The 19,112-nt window shown below is 52.0% G+C and overlaps 2 protein-coding genes across 6 annotated transcripts in view; one reads left to right on the forward strand and one right to left on the reverse strand.

Annotated features, from left to right (window-relative positions):
* The window catches only part of DNAI7 (dynein axonemal intermediate chain 7), a 45,318-nt gene extending 43,260 nt beyond the window's left edge, over window positions 1–2,058 (forward strand). For 2 of the 3 annotated variants that reach the window (XM_029057358.1, XM_029057366.1), the window contains 2 exons: window positions 955–1,068; window positions 1,608–1,883. In XM_029057358.1, the coding sequence (XP_028913191.1) occupies window positions 955–1,068; window positions 1,608–1,883 (390 nt within the window). Of the gene's footprint in view, window positions 1–954; window positions 1,069–1,607 lie in introns of all 3 variants that reach the window. The other variant, XM_029057348.2, reaches the window with a different exon arrangement.
* A 60-nt stretch (window positions 2,059–2,118) lies between these two features.
* IRAG2 (inositol 1,4,5-triphosphate receptor associated 2) overlaps window positions 2,119–19,112 on the reverse strand; it is a 175,307-nt gene continuing 158,313 nt past the window's right edge. For all 3 annotated transcript variants that reach the window (XM_029057324.2, XM_029057333.2, XM_029057309.2), the window contains 6 exons: window positions 17,577–17,620; window positions 12,734–12,808; window positions 12,578–12,642; window positions 9,844–9,945; window positions 5,448–5,546; window positions 2,119–2,599 (listed from right to left, as the gene is read on the reverse strand). In XM_029057324.2, coding sequence (XP_028913157.1) covers window positions 2,356–2,599; window positions 5,448–5,546; window positions 9,844–9,945; window positions 12,578–12,642; window positions 12,734–12,808; window positions 17,577–17,620 — 629 coding nt within the window. In that variant the 3' untranslated portion in view covers window positions 2,119–2,355. The remainder of the gene's footprint in view (window positions 2,600–5,447; window positions 5,547–9,843; window positions 9,946–12,577; window positions 12,643–12,733; window positions 12,809–17,576; window positions 17,621–19,112) is intronic.

The following is a 19,112-nucleotide window of genomic DNA, read 5'->3' on the forward strand; positions in this document are numbered from 1 at the left end:
CCTGTCAAATGGGGCTTAAGCGCGTGAGCCCCACGTGGGACAGGGACCGTGTCCGACCCGATGTCGCCGTTTATCGTTGTGTTGTGCTTTCCCGAGTGCTTGGTACGGGGCTCTGCGCACGGTAAGCGCTCAGTAAATACGACTGAGGGAATGAATGAATGAGATTGTACTGACCCCAGTGCTTAGTACAGCACCTCTATGTAGGTCACTTCACTGCTCTGTGCCTCAGTTCCCTCATCTGTAAAATGGGGATGAAGACTGCGAGCCCCACGTGGGACAACCTGATTGCCTCATACCTATCCAAGCGCTTAGAACAGTGCTCGGCACATGGTGGGCGCTTAACAGATGCCAACGTGACTATTCACTTTCCTGGGCCTCTGTTGCCTCCTCTGTAAAACGGGAATTCGACGCCCATCCTCCCTCCCTCAGACTGTGAGCCCCATGGGGGACAGGGACTGTTTCCGACCCGAGTATCTTGGATCTACCCCAGCGCTCAGTACCTTCAATAGTATTTATTGAGCGCTTCCTATGTGCAGAGCACTGGACTAAGCGCTTGGAATGGACAAATCGGCAACAGATAGAGACCGGCCCCGCCAGTACTTGGCACGTAATAAGCACTTAAATATCCTCATTACCCTCAGTCCCCGTTTGGTCCTTTTCCCCGCACTCTAATGCCCCCCGAGGTGCTCGGGAAATACAATTACCGCTCCTCGGCCGGTCACGCGAGGGAAGACGTCGGACATGGATCTTTTCGCATCTGAGTTTATTGAACGAGAACATCGATAGCGCGGACGGGTCACGAACAGGCGACGGGGCCCCGGGTCGGCCGAACGTCCGGGTGGCGGCGGATTCTCCCCGGGGGTGACGCCGGCCCTCGAAATCCACCCTGTAGTGTCGTTCCCCACCCCCCGCCGCCCCCGGCTCAGTGGCGTCCGTTCCCTCCCCTCCCCCCAGAGCCCAGGGACCGAGGTCAGAACTTATCAACAGATGGCCTTGATGGCCCCGGCCCTGGCCTTCGGCTGGAGCAAGTGGAACCTGCATTGCGGCGCCGAGAAGGTCGTGTTGAAGGTAGGTTTCCCGCGCGGCCGAGCGTCGCCCGCCGAGGCCGGGAAGGCGGAGGCGGGAGGACTCCCGGCTCGGCCCCCCCCCCCCCCCCCGTCCCCGTCCTAGCCCCCGAAACCCGGCCCGCGCGCGGGAGGGGAGAGGACCTCGATTTTGCGAGGTGCCATTCGAGAGAAGCCGGGAGAGGCTCCTCACGGAGAGCCGGGCGGAAGCACACGGTGGTTTTCTCCCGGACGATCCCACGGGGCCGGGGCCGGCACTCCCACCTGGGATGTTCGGGATTGGCCCCGGCCCCGCCTCGGTCTCCGGCACGGAGGGGACGGGCCCTAGCGGCTCCGTCGGTCTGGCGGGGGCCGCGCGTCCCGTGAACCCGAAGGAGAGAAACAAGGCACCGAAATCCGCGTCCTTAACCGGACCTCGGGAAGCGAGGTCACGGTCCCGCTTAGACGGCGGATACGGGCGAGATCCGTGCCGCAGAACATCCCCGACCGCCGCGGCGGATGTCGACGTCTCGGTAATCCAGCTGTCCCTGGCCCGTCCCTCAGGTGAGCGAGCATCTCGGGGCGGAGCCGGTGAACTCCAGAGACTGGTCTCTCTACATGTTCGACGGCCGGAGGGCTCAGAGGCTGAAGATCGACGAGTTCGGCCCAGCCTTCTCCGAAGATCTCGAAGACGACACCGAGTTTCACGCCACCCTCTACCACATGCTGAAGGATTTCACCAGCCAAGAGGCCGCGGAAAGAATCCGAAACGCCCATCACCTCTTCGTCGATGCCGTCTATCAGCTCCTGCTCTTTACCCGGGTCCTCTCCTATTCGTGACGGCCGCGGAACGTCGGGGGATCGGGAGAACCGGGACGCTCGCGCCCGAGGCGGGCGCTCCTTCGCTGAAACCTTAGAAGAGGCCTAGCCTAGTTGAAGTTCTCACGTGTCACCTAAAGAGCGTCCGTGTACACAAAATACGTTTTCATCTCAGTAAAAAAAAAAAAAAAACAACTCATCCCTCTTCCGAGTAGGTCGGTTAAAAGTCTCAACGGCCGATCGGATCCGAGGGGCCAATCCTGACTGCGGTCCGGTCTTTCCTCAGAAGAGGCCGCCGTGAAATCCGGGGACGGGGGGGAGGGCGACGGACTCCATCCGTCGGGCTCCGGGTCCTTCTCCCCCCCCCCCCCCGCCCTTGACCGTCGTCTCCGTTTTTAAAAAAATATCCCCCGCCTTCCTGGAGGAGGGAGAGGCGACGGGTTTCCGACCCGCGGGATCTCCCCCGCCGCGAACCCGGGGGCTCGGGCCGCGGTTACACGGGCGGGGGGTCGCGGTGGCGGACCCCGACGTAAGGCCACAGACCCCGCTGGAGGGGAGGCCAGGGGCAGCCGTTTTCCTCGGGAGCGGCGTCCACCAGCCTCTGGAAGAACCTGCCCGTCAGGAAACTCATGAACGCGGCGAAGAGAACGATGAACGCCACGGAGATCCACAGGGTCTTGTTGGCCTTGTGCAAGGAGGTCTTGAGGTCGACAGCCCATTCGCACACCGCGTGGTAGCTGGCGGGGCGGGAGGGGGGGCGGGGGGCAGCCAGTCAGTCGATTGTATTTATTGGGCGCTCGCCGCGCGCGGAGCGCCGTACTGAGCGCTTGGGAGAGGACGCGAGAACAACCAACGGGCACCTCCCCTGCCCACAGTGAGCTCACCGTCTAGAGGCCAGTTCGGTGCCTCGGTTACAGAAGCGGCACGGCCTCGTGGCGAAAGCCCGGGCTTGGGAGTCAGAGGACGTGGGTTCTAATCCCGGCTCCGCCGCTTGTCTGCCGTGTGACCTCGGGCAAGGCACTTCGCTTCTCCGGGCCTCAGGGACCTCATCTGTCAAATGGGGATGAAGACTGGGAGCCCCACGTGGAACAACCCGATGACCTTGTATCTCCCCCAGCGCTTAGAACGGTGCCTGGCACATAGTAAGTGCTTAATAAATACCATCATTATCATTATTTCCTAGCTGCTCGTCAGTGGATCATACCGATCGAGCACTTACTCCGATGACGATGATGGTATTTGTTAAGCGCTTACTGTGCGTCAAGCCCTCTTCTAAGCACTGGAGCACTGTTGTAAGCGCTGGAACGATGGTATTTTTTAAGTGCTTAATGTGTGCTAAGCACTGGGGTAGATACAGAGTAATCGGGTTGTCCCACGTGGGGCTCACGTTTTCAATCCCAATTTAACAGATCGGGTAACTGAGGCACAGAGAAGTTAAGTCACTTGCCCAAGGTCACAAGGCAGACAACGGGCGGAGCCGGGATTAGAACCCACGTCCTCTGACTCCCAAGCCCGGGCTCTTGCCACTAAGCCGCTCTAAGTGCTCGGGAGAGGGCGACAGAACAGTAAACAGATACACCCCCGCCCACAGCGAGCTTACAGATGACTCGGTTTCCTCATCTGTTAAATGGGGATTAAATATCTGTTCTCCCGCCTACTTAAACTGGGAGCCCCAGTGGAGACGGGGACCTGATTTTCAAGCGGTGTGGCATAATGGATAGAGCCCGGGGCCCGGGTATCAGAAGGTCATGGGTTCTAATCCCGGCGCCACCACCTGCCTGCTGTGACACTTGGGAAAGTCACTTCACTTCTCTGTGCCTCAGTTCCCTCATCTGTCAAACGGGATTAAGACCACGAGCCCCACGTGGGACGGGGACTGTGTCCGACCCGATTTGCCGGTATCCAACCCGGCGCTTTTACGGTGCCTGGCACATGGGAAGCCCTTAACAAATACCACAGTGGGACAATCTGATTACCCTGTATCTACCCCAGCGCTCAGAACGGTGCTCGGCACGTAGTAAGCTCTTAATAAATACCATAGTTATTATTATTACGTTCCTTGCCCACGACTGCTGTGTATTGTGCTCTCCTGAACACTCGGTCCAGTGCTCTGCATCCAGTTGTAAAAGGAACCGACGATCGATATTGAGCGCTCGCAGTCTATCACCCCACTGAACGGGCGGGGACACTGAGGCTCGGAGAGGCTACGTAACTCGCCCAAGGTGACCCGCGGCAGGTCAGTGGCGGAGCGGGGCGTAGAATCCGCGGCTCCCGATTCCCTCCGTGTTCCGTCCACTGGGCCACACCGCCTCCCCTTCGTTTGCTTTGTTTGATTTGTTTTGATGGCATTGAGACCGCGAGCCCCAAGTGGACAGGGACTCTGTCCGACCTGATTACTTTGCACGTACCCAAGTGATCAGAACAGTGCTTGGCACGTAGTAAGTAGGTGCTTCTCTGGGCCTCAGTTCCCTCGTCTGTAAAATGGGGATGAAGACTCCGAGCCCCACGTGGGACAAACTGATTCCCTGGGATCTACCCCAGCGCTTAGAACAGTGCCCGGCACATAATCAGCGCTTAACAAATACCCTCATCATCATCATCATCATTATGGTATTTGTTGAGCACTTACTTTGGGCCAGGCGCCGTACTATACGTGAGGTATATACAAGGTTGAGCAGAGAAGCGGCGTGGCTCGGTGGAAAGAGCCCGGGCTTGGGAGTCAGAGGTCATGAGTTCGAATCCCAGCTCCGCCACTTGCCAGCCGGGTGACTTTGGACAAGTCACTTCACTTCTCTGCGCCTCAGTTACCTCATCTGTCAAATGGGGATTAAAACTGTGAGCCCCCGTGGGACAACCTGATCACCTTGTATCCCCCCAGCGCTTAGGACAGTGCTCTGCACATAGTAAGCGCTTAACAAATACCACCATCATTAACACAGTCCCTGCCCTACGTGGGGCTCACAGTCTTCATCCCCCATTTCCAGATGAGGGAACCGAGGCCCGGAAAAGTGAAGTGACTCACCCAAGGTCCCGCAGCAGCCGAGGAGAGGAGCCGGGATGAGAACCCAGGTCCTTCTGACTCGCAGGCCCGGGCTCCAGTAATAATAATTCTAGTATCTGTGTAGTATTTATAGCACTCACTATGTGCCAAGCACATTTCTAAGCTCTGGGATAGAGACGAGGTAATCAGGTTGTCCCATGCAGGGCTCACAGTCTTCAGCCCCATTTTACAGAGGAGGTGACTGAGGCCCAGAGAAGTTGAGCGACTTGCCCAAGGTCACAGAGCAGACAAGTGGCCGAGTCGGGATTGAGAACCCACGTCCTCTGACTCTGCCCGCTACGCCATGCTGCTTCTCGCGTTCTATCCACTAGGCCACACCTCCTCCCCTTCATCCTCACGAGGCTCCTCCGGATGCTCACCGGTCTTCACCCCACCCCAGCTCACACCCACCTCTCGTACTCGGGACCCCTCGGGCCCACCAGGGCAGGGGAGGTTTCGGCCTTTAATGATTCCGCTGCCTTCTCCTCAGGCCGACACCCCTCTCCCACCCAACCCGTCGCCGGACCACGGCCACGGAAACTCACACGGAAGAAACGGCCGGATTTCTCCCCTTTTCCGCGGCGCTCAGCTTCCTTGTTTTCTCCGCCGCTTCCTCCGCCGCCGGTTCGGAGTCTTCTTCGTCTCTGAAAAGACCAGAGGTTGAGATCGTTAGATTTAAGGCAACCGCGAAGGCGCCGCAGAGAAAATCCAGGCCCAATTATGCCAAGGACCGAGTTCCTGGCTCAAAACGTCATTTACACCCCCTTCCGCACAACTGAAGTAGGGCTTGGGCTCCTTGTCTTACGCTGTCGAGTCGTCTCATTCATTCGATCGTATTTATTGTGCGCGAACTGCGTGCAGAGCACTGTCAAGTTACCCATTGGTCCAGGGGCCAAGGGAAATAGAATGGACACACTAGTCTAATAATAATAATGATAATAACGTTGGTATTTGTTAAGCGCTTACTATGTGCAGAGCACCGTTCTAAGCGCTGGGGGAGATACAGGCTAATCGGGTTGTCCCGCGTGAGGCTCACAGTTAATCCCCATTTTACGGATGAGGGATCTGAGGCCCAGAGAAGTGAAGTGACTTGCCCACGGTCACACAGCTGACGAGTGGCGGAGCCGGAATTCGAACCCATGACCTCTGACTCCCAGGCCCGGGCTCTTTCCATCGAGCCATGCTGCTTCTCTGAGCCACGCTGGTTATACTACAGGGAGTGGGAATACACAACAGTTTAGGTGTCATGGAAGTCTGAAGTGGCAGATGGGGGTATTATCGGAAGCAGCGTGGCTCCGTGGAAAGAGCCGGGGCTTGGGAGTCAGAGGTCATGGGTTCGACTCCCGGGTCTGCCACTTGGCAGCCGTGTGACTGTGGGCGAGTCACTTCACTTCTCCGTGCCTCAGTTACCTCATCTGTAAAATAGGGATTAACTGTGAGCCTCACGTGGGACGACCCGATGACCCTGTATCTCCCCCAGCGCTTAGAACGGTGCTCTGCACGTAGTAAGCGCTTAACGAATACCACCATTATTATACAAACCAGCACACTACTTGAAAACGCAGAGACCCTGTTTGATTATGCAAACACAGGTTACTTGAATACGCAAACCGAACTATTTGAACATTCGTTCAATCCTATTTATTGAGCGCTTACTGTGTGCAAAGCACTGTACCAAACACTTGAATATGCAAACATCGTGACGATGGCATTTGTTAAGCGCTTATTATGTGCCTGGCACTTTACTGAGCACTGGGGAGGATACAAGCAAATCCAGTTGGACACGGTCCCTGTCCCGCATGGGGCTCACAGTCTCAATCCCCATTTTACAGATGAGGGAACTGAGGCCCAGAGAATGAATAATAATCATGGTATTTGTTAAGCGCCTGTCTCATGCCGTCGAGTCGTCTTCGACCCATAGCGACACCACGGGCGCCTCTCTCCCAGAAGGCCCCGCTCTCCGTCTGCCATCGTTCCGGCAGTGGATCCAGAGCGTTTTCTTGGGAAAAATCGGGAAGCGGTTGACCGTCGCCGCCTTCCGCGCGGTAAACTCGACTCTCCGCCCTCTCCTCTCTCCCGTGCCGCTGCCGCCCAGCACGGGGGAGTTTTGACCTGTAGCCGACGGCCCGCCGCTCGCTAGCCGCCGGCCAAGCTAGGAATGGAACGGACGGGCCTCCGCTTCACTCTCCGTCCCGTGGTCGAGACTGGTAGAGGACTGGAAACTCTCCAGGTGCCACCCTGAGTGGAGGTTAAGTGCTTTCTGTGTGCCAAACACTGATCTAAGTGCTAGGGTAGTTACAAAGTAATCAAGTTGGACGCAGTCCCCGGCACACATGAGGCTCTTACTCTTAATCCCCATTTTACAGATGAGGTAACACAGGCCTGGAGCTGTGAAGTGACTTGCCCAAGGCCACACAGCAGACCAGTAGTGGAGCCGGGAGAGAATCCGTGACTTTCTGACTCCCGGGCCTGTGCTCTATCCAAACTGGATAATATTTGAAAGTACAAATGGACACAGTATTTCAATATGTAAATGGGAAAGCTTTTTGTAACAATTAGAATAATGATCCTATTTGTGAAGGGCTTGGAGAGCAGCGTGGCTCAGTGGAAAGAGCCCGGGCTTGGGAGTCAGAGTCCATGGGTTCGAATCCCGGTTCTGCCATTTTGCCGCTAGGCCATTTTGCTTCCCGTCGGCATTTCAATCTTCAAACGGGAATGGTTTTTCAATATGCAAATGGACACATCATTTCAATGTATAAATGGAACGCTAATATGCAAATGGACACGCTATTTGATTATGAGGTGAATGAGGCTTTTCACTCTAGAATCTATTTCATCATTACCTCAGACTCACTAAATAATCTGGATTGGAACATTTTCTTCAAGGATTATGGAAGGAACATACCCCGATTCTCAGCATTATACGGCCAGAGAATTGAAGCACATTTGGAAATATGTATTTTCCCCGCTATGTTTGAGGTGGAAGGTTTTTTTGGGGGGTAGGGAGTGGGCAATGTTAGCTCTTTTTATTATTACAGTATTATTTATTATTAAGCATTTACTACATATCAAGCACTATTCTAAACTCTGGGGTAGATTCAGCTTAATCTGGTCAGACAGTCCCTGTCCCACATGGGGCTAACAGTCTAAGTAGGAGCGAGAACGGGTATTGAATTCTCATTTTGCAGGTGAGGAAACTGGGGCCCAAACTCTTAAACTCTTCAACTCTGAAGCCCAGACAAATTAAGTGATTCGCCCAAGCTCACCCGGCAGGCAACTGGCATTAGAACCCAGGCCCTCTGACTCCCAGGCCTAGGCTCTTGCCCCTAGACCATACTGCTCTTGGACAAGCAGCGTGGCTTAGTGGAAAGATCCCGGGCTTGGGAGTCAGAGGTCATGGGTTCTGATCCTGGATCCTCCACTTGTCAGCTCTGTGCCTTTGGGCAAGTCACTTCACGTCTCTGGGCCTCAGTTACCTCATCTGTAAAATGGGGATGAAGACTGGGAGCCCCACGTGGTGCAATCTGATTACCTCGTATCTACCCCAGCACTTAGAACGGTGCTTGGCACAGAGTAAGCGCTTAACAAATACCATCATAATCACAAACAATCTTTATTCTTTCCTACTATGATCACTTTTTTTAAAAAATACGATATCTTTTAAGTGTTCAGTATGTGCCAGACATTCTACTCGTCACTGGGGTAGATACAAACTATTCAGGTTGGACACTGTCTTTGACCGAAAACCTGAATTCCCATTTTCCAGATGAGGGAACTGAGGCCCAGAGAAGTGAAGCAACTTGCCCAAAGTCACCCAACAGACAAGTGGCAGAGTCAGGATTAGAACTCGGGTCTTTCTGACTCTCAGCCCTGGCCTGTCTCCATCAGGCCACGCTGCTTCTCCATCTGGAGATGCAGAGGAGGCCTCAGTTGGCAAAAGGGAGGCAGGCGTGGACATGGGGGCCTTCAAATTTTAGTGGGAAGTTTGAATTTGGCAACATGGCCTAGTGGAAAGAGCCCAGGCCCGGGAGTCAGAGGTCGTGGCTTCTAATCCTGGCTTCGCCACATGTCTGCTGTGTGACCTTGGGCAAGTCGCTTCACTTCTCTGGGCCTCAGTTCCCTCATCTGGAAAATGGGGGTGAAGACTGTGAGCCCCACATGGGACAGGGACTGTGTCCTATCCAATTACCTTGTATCTACCCTGGCGCTTAGCACAGTGCTTGACACATATTTAGAGCGTAAGCCCCATATGGGACAGGGAAGGTGTCCAACCTGATTACCTGGTATTTATCCCAGTGCTTAGAACAGTGCTCGGCACTTAATGAGCACTTAAACAAGTATCAAGAGTATTATTATTATAGTAAGTACTTAACAATTGCCACAAATATTATAATAATTACTGCTAAGGTTAGAAGTCAGCATTGCAGGCACCATACACAAGTTGAATCCGTCCCATTCTTTTAAGCTTTTCAAAAGGCCAGTGTCAGAGGTCATGGGTTCTAATCCCAGCTCTGCCACTTGTCTGCTGTGTGACCCTGGGCAAGTCATTTCACTTCCCTGGGCCTCGGTTCCCTCATATGGAAAATGGGGATGGAGACTGTGAAACCCTCTTGGGAAAGGGACTGTCCAACTTCATTTGCTTGTATCCACCCCGGCGCTTAGTACAGAGTAACAGAGTAAGCGCTTAACCAATACCATAATAATAATAATAATGATAATAGTAACAGTGCCTGGCACATAGTAGGCACTTAACAAATACATTATTTTTCTCCAGTGCTTCGAAAAGTGCTTGGCACATAGTAAGCGCTTATACAAATACTATCATTATTATTTACTCTGGCAACGATCGCTATAGGATCCAAAGCCCAGAAAATTTCTCAGAAGGGGCTGCTCCAATTCCCGATTTTTCCAGTCAGGTCTCCTAGTTGGGCTTCCACTTACTTTAGTTGACATTTCTCTCCCTCACTGTCTCCCCAGTCATACGAGCTAATGAACCGTTGCAGTGAGGGACGGGAATCTCTTGGTTTCGACCCCAGCATCCGCCTTTTAAAAAAAAAAAAAGTAAATTGTAGTCATTTACCTGACGGTTCATGTATTCATTCAATTCATTCATTCAATCGCATTTACTGAGCGCTTAATGAGTACAGAGCATTAGGACTAAGCCCTTGGGAGAGGACAGTACAACAGCAGACAGACACATTCCCCGCCCACATCGAGCTCACGGTCTAAGAGATGGAGACAGACATGAATAGAAATAAATAAATGACAGATTGTGGGCGTAAGTGGTGAGGGGCTGGGATGGGGGGGGGGATGAATAAAGAGAGCGAGTCAGGGCGATGCAGAAGGGAGTGAGAGAAGAGGAAAGGAAGGCGCAGTCAGGGAAGACGACTGCAAGTTTACTGCAGGTCTTAATTCTCTAACATAGGGAAACTCAGTGAGTCCAAGTTTGCTTTGGCATTGCCATTCGATGTTATTATTAATGATAATAATAATGGTACTTGTTAAGCACTCAGTAAATACCCCTGATTATTTTGGACTCAGGTCTCTGTCATAACAAGGTCCCTTTGAAGCCATCATCCTTTTAGTAGTTTATTAATCAGTCAGTGGTATTTCATTCAGTAGTATTTATTGAGCGCTTACTATGTGCGGAGTACTGTACTAAGTGCTTGGAATGTACAGATCGGCAACAGATGGAGAAAGGGAGCCAGTCAAGGTGACACAGAAGGGAGTGGGAGAAGAGAAATGAAGCAAGACACTTCTCTGTGCCTCAGTTCCCTCATCATGTAAATCGGGGATCAGGATTGTGAGCCCCGAGGGAGACAAGTGATCGGCTTACGTCTACCTCAGTGCTTAGTACGGCGCCTGGCGTTCATTCGTTCGATTCAACCGCATTTATTTATCGAGGGCTTATCACGCACAGAGTAACAATAATAATAGTAATTACGGTACTCGTTAACTGCTATGTGCCAAGCACTCTTCTAAGCACTGGGGTATCAAGTTGATCAGATCGGACACAGTCCCTGTCTCACACGGGGCTCACGGTCTTCATCCCCGTTTTACAGACGAGGGAACTGAGGCCCGGAGAAGTGAAGTGACTTGCCCACAGTCACATAACAGACATTTAGTGGAGATAGGATTAGAACTCTGGTCCTTTTGACTCCCAGGTCCGTGCTCTTCCCGCTAGGCCACGCTGCTTCTCTCGATGTTCGTAGTGAAAGATATCTTCCCACTGAGGGAGGTGATACATTTTCTCCATTACTTGAAGACTAGTAACGATTATCATTTGCTAAGCATTTACAGTGTGCCAGGCCCGGAGCTAAGCGCCGGATAGGAGATCATCAGATTGGACCCAGTCCCTGTCCCATTTTATTCAAATAAGCAAATGTACCCTCTGACGTATTGATATTCATCCAGTTCTAAAATGAATCAGTTGGTCTGTATTGAGCGCTTACTGTGTGCAGAGCACTGTACTAACTGTTCAGGAGAACAGACTACAGTCAACTGGGTAGACTTGATCCTGCCCCCCCAGGGCAGATGGACATGAAAAGCAGTTCGGCTCGTGGAAGGATCGGAGTACCGGGATACGGACGAAAGCACGGTGGGGATGAGGGAAGAATGAGTATCTGAGTGCTTAGCGCATATAGACCCAGGTGCTCTTCCCCCCTTCTAAGCCCTACTGAGAGCTCACCTCCTCCAGGAGGCCTTCCCAGAATGAGCCCCCCTTTCCCTCTGCCCCCCCCCCCCCCCGCATCGTCCCGACTCCCTCCATCTGCTCTACCCTCTTCCTCGCCCCACTTGTGTATAGATGTACATATTGATTACTCTAGTCTATTAATGACGTATATATATATCTATAATTCTATTTATCTATTCTGTTGGCATTGATGCCTGTCCACTTGTTTTGTTTTGTTGTCTGTCTCCCCCCTTCTCGACTGTGAGCCTGTTGTTGGGAAGGGATTGCCTCTGTTGCCGAATTGTTCTTTCCAAGTGCTTAGTACAGTGCTCTGCACACAGTAAGCACTCAATAAATACGACTGAATGAATGAATGACTGAACAAGCGAGGCAGAAAAGAGGATAATAATAATAATAACGGTGATATTTAAGCACTTACTATGTGCCAAGCACCGTTCTAAGCACTGGGGGAGATACAAGGTAATCAGGTTGTCCCACTGGGGGGGGGGGTGACAGTCTTAATCCCCATTTTACAGATGAGGTGACTGAGGCACAGAGAAGTGAAGTGACTTGCCCAAAGTCACACAGCAGACACGTAGCAGAGCCGGGATTAGAACCCACGACCTCTGACTCCCAAGCCCGGGCTCTTTCCACTGAGCCAGGCTGCTTACGATTTGAATTGTACTCCCCCAGTCAGTTAATTCAGGGCTCTGCACAGAGTGAGTGCTCAGGAAATACCATCGATCGATTGAATGACAGAAGAAGAAGAGGGAGGGGAGATGAGAGGTAAATCAGGGAGGGTTTCCCGGAGGGGAGAGATTTCGTGTGGCGTGGTGGGCTGTCAGATACGAAGGGGGAGAGGGTTTCGGGCCCGAGGGAGGATGTGGGCGAGGGGTCGGCGGTGAATTTTAAAAGTCGATATTAAACGGTGTGAATATTAAACGTTGAAATGCTGAATATTAAAAGCTCCCCCACGACAGCCACAGAAAATCTTGTACTTACCAACTGCTCGACCTCCTATTGAACCGCTCATTCTTTTCCAGTCCGGACATCAGAGGTAACTGTGCCTTTAAAGCAGAGCGAGCACATTAGTCCCGTTCCCTTCTAAATCGGTCGTCCGTTCAAACGGTCGATCTTCCTCCGGAAACGATGACTTACCAATCCCAGTCCAGCTCCGGTATTCCCGATGTTCCGAGGCAAGGTGGCGATGCTGACTCTTCGGAGAGACGCGGGCTGCGAGGGCAAAGAGCAGACTCCGGTTTTCCATTCGGTTACGGAATTGGTTTCTCAAGCGCTGACTCTGCGTCAAGCACCGTTATGATGATGATGATAATAATAATCATAATACCTGTGATATTTCTTGAGCACTCCCTATGACGATGATAATAACAACTGTGGCATTTATCGAACACTCACTATGAGCCAGGCACCGTTCCGAGCTCAGGGATGGATACAAGCAAATCGGGTTGGACACAGTCCCCGTCCCACATGGGGCTCACAGTCTTAACCCCCATTTTACAGATGAGGGAACTGAGGCCCAGACAAGGGAAGTGACTTGCCCAAGGTCGCTCAGCAGCAGACGAGCGGCAGAGCCCCATTAGAACCCAGGTCCTTCCGACTCCGAGGCCCGGGTTCTCTCCACTAGGCCACACTGCTTCTCGAGCCGTGCTGACAGCCGGGGCAGATAGGTAGTCATTCCTATTTACTGGGCACTTACTGTGTGCACGGCACTGTACTAAACACTTGGAAGAGGACAATAGAACAATTCAAACTAATACAAAATAACAGATACGAAACGATCGGATCGAACCCAGCTCTTACCTTTCTCGAGGCTCAAATCATCTACTCTGTGGTAGTGTCCTCTCCCAAGTGCTTAGCACAGTGCTCTCTGCATGCAGTAAGCTCTCAGTAAATGCCACTAGTTTTGCGAGTAAGGTTGGGAGTCTCTGGAGGCGGCGGGAAAAAGCTCGAGGTGCAAGTCGAGACCCCGTTCTAGGCCCAGCTCTGCCGTAAGACCTCGGGGAAGTCACTGAACCTCCCGGGGCCTCAGTTTCCTCCTCAGTAAAATAACATCATCGTCATCGTCGTCATGGTTTTTGTTAAGCACTTACTGTGTTCCGGGCACTATTCGAAGCGCTAAGATAGATACAAGTAAATCAGGTTGGACCCAGTCCCAGTCCCACATGGGGCTCACAGTCTTCATCCCCATTTTCCAGACGAGGGAACTGAGGCCCAGAGAAGTGGCCCAAGGTCACGCAGCAGACAAGCGGAGGAGCCGGGATGAGAACCCAGGTCCTTCCGACTCCCAGGCCCGGGCTCTAAAATGCCGGTTCACCCTCCCTCTTAACCTGCGAGCTCCGCGTGGGACAGGGACGGCGTCAGAACAGATTATTTTTTATCCGGCCCGCCCACGTTTAACTCGGGCTAAGAACTCAACCCCATCGACGTCACTGTTGTCCTGTTAAAAGACAAGGGGATTTGTTCATTCCTTAGTATTTACTGAGCGCTTACTATGTGCAGAGCACTCTACTAAGCACTTGGAATGGACAATTGGGTAACAGATAGAGACCATCCCTGCCCCATAAAGGGCTCCCAGTCTAAAATTGAGAGCTGAGAGAGAATGGGTACGCTCGTCTGGCTTATCTTTCGTTCTAGGTCTCTGGCATTTATGTAGTCCTGTGAGTGATTGCCCTGCCTATCGCCAGAGGGACACCTGGAGGAGAATAAATAATAATAATAATAATAATGTTGGTATCTGTTAAGCACTTACTATGTGCAGAGCACTGTTCTAAGCGCTGGGGGAAATACAGGGTAATCGGGTTGCCCCACGTGAGGCTCACAGACTTAATCCCCATTTTACAGATGCGGTAACTGAGGCACTGAGAAGTGAAGCGACTCGCCCACAGTCACACAGTTGACAAGTGGCAGAACCGGGATTCGAACTCATGATCTCTGACTCCCAAGCCCGGGCTCTTTCCGCTGAGCCACGCTGCTTCATTTAAACCAGCGGGGCTCGGCAAGTTACTCTTGTCCAAGGATAGTAATAATAATGATTGTGGTGTTTGTTAAGCGCTTACTATGTTCCAGACACTGTAGTAAGCGCTGGGATGGTTACAAGCAAATCAGGTTGGACCCAGCCCCTGCCCCACAGAGGGCTCGCAGTGTCGATCCCCATTTTACTGATGAGGGAACTGAAGCAAAGAGAAGTGAAGTGACTTGGCCAAGGCCACACAGCAGACCAGTGGCAGAGCCAGATTAGAACCCATGACCTTCTGGGTCAGTGTGGCTCAGTGGAAAGAGTCCGGGCTTGGGAGTCAGATCTTAATGACGACAATGAAAACTATAATTGTAATGAGAATAGTAACAACAATAATAATGTTGGTATTGGTTAAGCGCTTACTATGTGCAGGGCACTGTCCTAAGCGCTGGAACAGACACAGGGGAATCAGGTCGGTCCCACGTGGGGCTCACGGTCTTCATCCCCATTTGACAGATGAGGTCACTGAGGCACAGAGAAGTGAAGTGACTTGCCCACAGTCACACAGCTGACAAGCGGCCGAGCCGGCATTCGAACCCCTGACCTCTGACTCCAAAGCCCGTGCTCTTTCCACTGGGCCACGCTGCTTCAATTGAGTGAACAAATGACTCTCTAAATTAGCATCCTGAAAGTTACCTTCTTTGGTATTCTACCAATCCTATGGAATTCTGCCAAACGTTTGAACGGTAGCAGTGGAATACTATTGGAGATCCGGAACCGGACCATTCTGTCCCGTTGCCAAGAATTCGAACGTATCGGTTGATGAGGTTGCCAGCGTGAACAAGAGAAAGCCAAGGTGTGACGGAAGACTCCCGGCATTTTGACACTTGGGACAATTCAGGGCAAATCAATGCATCAATCTGTCCCCCTTTACACCCGACAATGTCACCCACCTCACCTTTAACATCCCTTTAAAAATGTCACCTCCTCCAAGAGGTCTTCCTAGATTAAAACCTCATTTCCCCTCCCCACCCTCCCCTCTGCATCATCTGTGGGCCTCTACGCCTCTTTGATACTCACACCAATTCCACAGCACTTACGATGATGATGATGGTATTTGTTAAGCGCTTACTCCGTGCCGGGCATAGTTCCAAGCGCCGGGGGAGTTACGAGGTCATCGGTCGTCCCACTTGAGGCTCCCGCTCTTAATCCCCATTTTACAAATGAGGTCAACTGAGGCCCAGGGAAGCGAAGCGACTTGCCCACGGTCACACGGCTGACAAGTGGCGGAGCCCGGATTGGAACCAGTGACCTCTGACTCCCAAGCCCAGACCCTTTCCACTGAGTCACGCTGCTTCTCTAATGTAAAACGTTTCTAACGCTTTTCTGATACTTATGTAATGTCTTTATCCTCCACTTCATTTTCCCAGTCGATCATCAATTTTAATGTCTGTCTCTCCTTCCGGGCAGGGATCACGGTACTGCGCTGAGCGCCTCGTACAGTGCCGCGCACGCAGTAAGAGCTCAATAAACACGATCAAATCAATCGCATCTACCAACTTTATTACACCGTATTTTCCCAAGTGCTTAATATACTGCCAAGACTCAATAAATACCACTGATCCCTCGGTGGGGTTTACCGAGGGCTCCCTGGGTCAGAGCGCTGTACTAAGCGAATGGGGGAAGCAGCGTGGCTCAGTGCAAAGAGCCCGGGCTTCGGAGTCAGAGGTCACGGGTTCGACTCCCGGCTCTGCCGCTCGTCAGCTGTGTGACTGTGGGCGAGTCACTTCACTTCTCTGTGACTCAGCTACCTCATCTGTAAAATGGGGATGAACTGTGAGCCTCATGTGGGAACGACCTGATTACCCTGTATCTCCCCAGCGCTTAGAACAGTGCCCTGCACATAGTAAGCGCTTAACAAACACCAACATTATTATTACAATACAGTAGAGCTGGACAACACGATCCCAGCCCACAAGGAGCTTATTAAGAGTAATAATAATAGTACTTGTTAAGCGCTTATTATGTACCAAGCACTGTTCTAAGCACTGAGGGAGATACAAGTGAATCAGGTTGGACACAGTTCCTATCCCCCATGGAGCTCACAGTCTCAATCCCCACTTTCCAGATGAGTGAACAGAGGCCTAGAGAAGTGAAGTGACTCGCCCAAAGTCACACAGCAGACATGGGGTGGAGCTGGGATTAGAACCCAGGTCCTCTGACTCCCAGCCCATCCTCCATCCTGAGAAGCAGCGTGCCAAGAGCCCGGGCTTGGGAGTCAGAGGTCGTGGGTTCTAATCCCGGCTCCGCCGCTTGTCTGCTGGGTGACTTTGGGCAAGTCATTTAATTTCCTTGGGTCTCATTTACCTCATCTGTCAAATGGGGATGAAGACTGTGAGCCCCACATAGGACAACCTGATCGCCTTGTATTTACCCCAGTGCTTAGAACAGCGCTTGGCACATAGTAAGCGCTTAACAAATGCCAACATTATTATTGTTATCCACTAAACTGCTTCTTCCACTGTGAGCTGAGCACTGGATTAAACCCTTGCGAGGGAACAACACAATAGAGCGGGAGAACTTTTGTCCTCTCCCAAGTGCTCAGTACAGTGCTCTGCACGCAGTAAGCGCTCAATAGATAGGCATGATCCCCGTAGACCCAAGGTGACTTTTAAACTTGTGGGTTTCGATCGTCGAAGGGCACGCGGGTGGCAGGCTTATTCATTCATTCATTCAATAGTATTTATTGAGCGCTTACTATGTGCAGAGCACTGTACTAAGCGCTTGGAATATACGATTCGGCAACAGATAGAGACAATCCCGGCCCCAACTGCGCCCATGACAACTTGAATTCTTTTGCAAGTTCAAATCCACCGGGGCAAACCACTGGGCCTCTTGGCCCAGGACTAGGCCCCAAAGACGTTACAAAACAGTCGGTTGTATTTTTTGAGCGCTTATGGTACGGTGAGCACACTACGACGATATAACAGACACCTTCGAAGTGACTTGGAAAGCAATAGTTACCTTGGAATTCAGAGAAGCGGAACGCTTTTTGGTTTGACAGTCATCTGGAGGGGGAAGAAAATAGCAGAAACGCGACGGATGAAGTCACCGTTCACGGCACCCGGACAGAAGGATAAATCCCCCATCGCCGCCCGCCGTCACCAGGTGGGAACTGGTTCGATGCCAGTTCTCACTTGGAAACAAAAGGAGCCGTGCCAACCGACAATAACGGTAATAATAATTGCGGTGTTTGTCGGACGCGGGCAGTGTGCCGGGCACTGTACGAAGAGCCGGGATGGATGCAAGGAAATCGGGTCGGACACGGTCCCCGTCCTCCGAGGGGCGAGAAGCACGAGGAGCAGCGTGGCTTAGTGGAAAGAACCCGGGATTGGGAGTCAGAAGACCCGAGTTCTAATCCCGGCTCCGCCGCGTGTCTGCCGTGTGACCTTTCTGTGCCTCAGTGACCTCATCTGTCAAATGGGGATTAAGACTGTGAGTCCCAAGATGTGTTGAACGTGATTACCTTGTATCTACCCCAGTGCTTAGACCCGTGTTTGGCCCATAGTAAGCGCTTAACAAATACCATCATTATTATTATTCCATTATTAAGGGACTCACAGTCTTTATCCCCGTTTTACAGGTGATCCGCAGCGGATCAGTCAAAATGGGGTAGGATGGTGCTGTATAAAATACAGTGAGATCAATCGATCCATCCATCAATCCTAGATTGGGGTGATCGATCTGAGTTAATGAGGTTGGGCACAGTCCCTGTCCCACGTGGGACTCAAAGTCTAGGTAGGAGGGAGAACAGGTTTGTATGTAACGAGTTCCCTCATCTCTAAAATGGGGATTTTTTTAATGGTATTTGTTAAGCGCTTGCTATGTGCCAGGCACTGTTCTAAGCGCTGGGGTAGATACAAAATAATTAGGTTGAACTCACAGTTCCTGTCCCACATTCTCACCTTCTCCATCCCCATTTTATGGATGAGGTAACGGAGGCCCGGCGAAGTGAAGAGACTTGCCCAAGGTCTCACAGCAGACTCGTGGTGGAGCCGGGATTAGAACCCAGGTCTTTCTGACTCCCAGGGCTCCAGCCGCTGGGCCACGAGCCTCACATGGGACAGGGACCGTTTCCATCCCGCTTTGCTTGTATCCACCCCAGCGGTTACTGCGGTGCCCGGCACATCCCTTCTAGACTGTGAGCCCGTTGGGTAGGGATTGTCTCTGTTACCTAATTGGATTTCCAAGCGTTTAGTACAGTGCTCGGCACACAGTAAGCGCTCCATATATACGATCGAATGAATGGAAGAATAAGCGCTTAAATGCCACAATCGTTATTACTGTTATTATTACGATGATGATGTAATCCCCACTGTACCTTTGAGGAAACCGAGGCCCAGAGAATAATAATGATGGCATTTGTTAAGTGCTTACCGTGTGCCAAACACTGTTCTAAGCACTCGGGGAGATACAACCTTCTCAGGTTGTCCCACGTGGGGCTCACAGTCTTAACCCTCATTTCACAGATGAGGTAACTGAGGCACAGAGAAGTGAAGC

Source organism: Ornithorhynchus anatinus, chromosome 2 (assembly GCF_004115215.2).
Source record: "Ornithorhynchus anatinus isolate Pmale09 chromosome 2, mOrnAna1.pri.v4, whole genome shotgun sequence".
NCBI lineage: Eukaryota > Metazoa > Chordata > Mammalia > Monotremata > Ornithorhynchidae > Ornithorhynchus > Ornithorhynchus anatinus.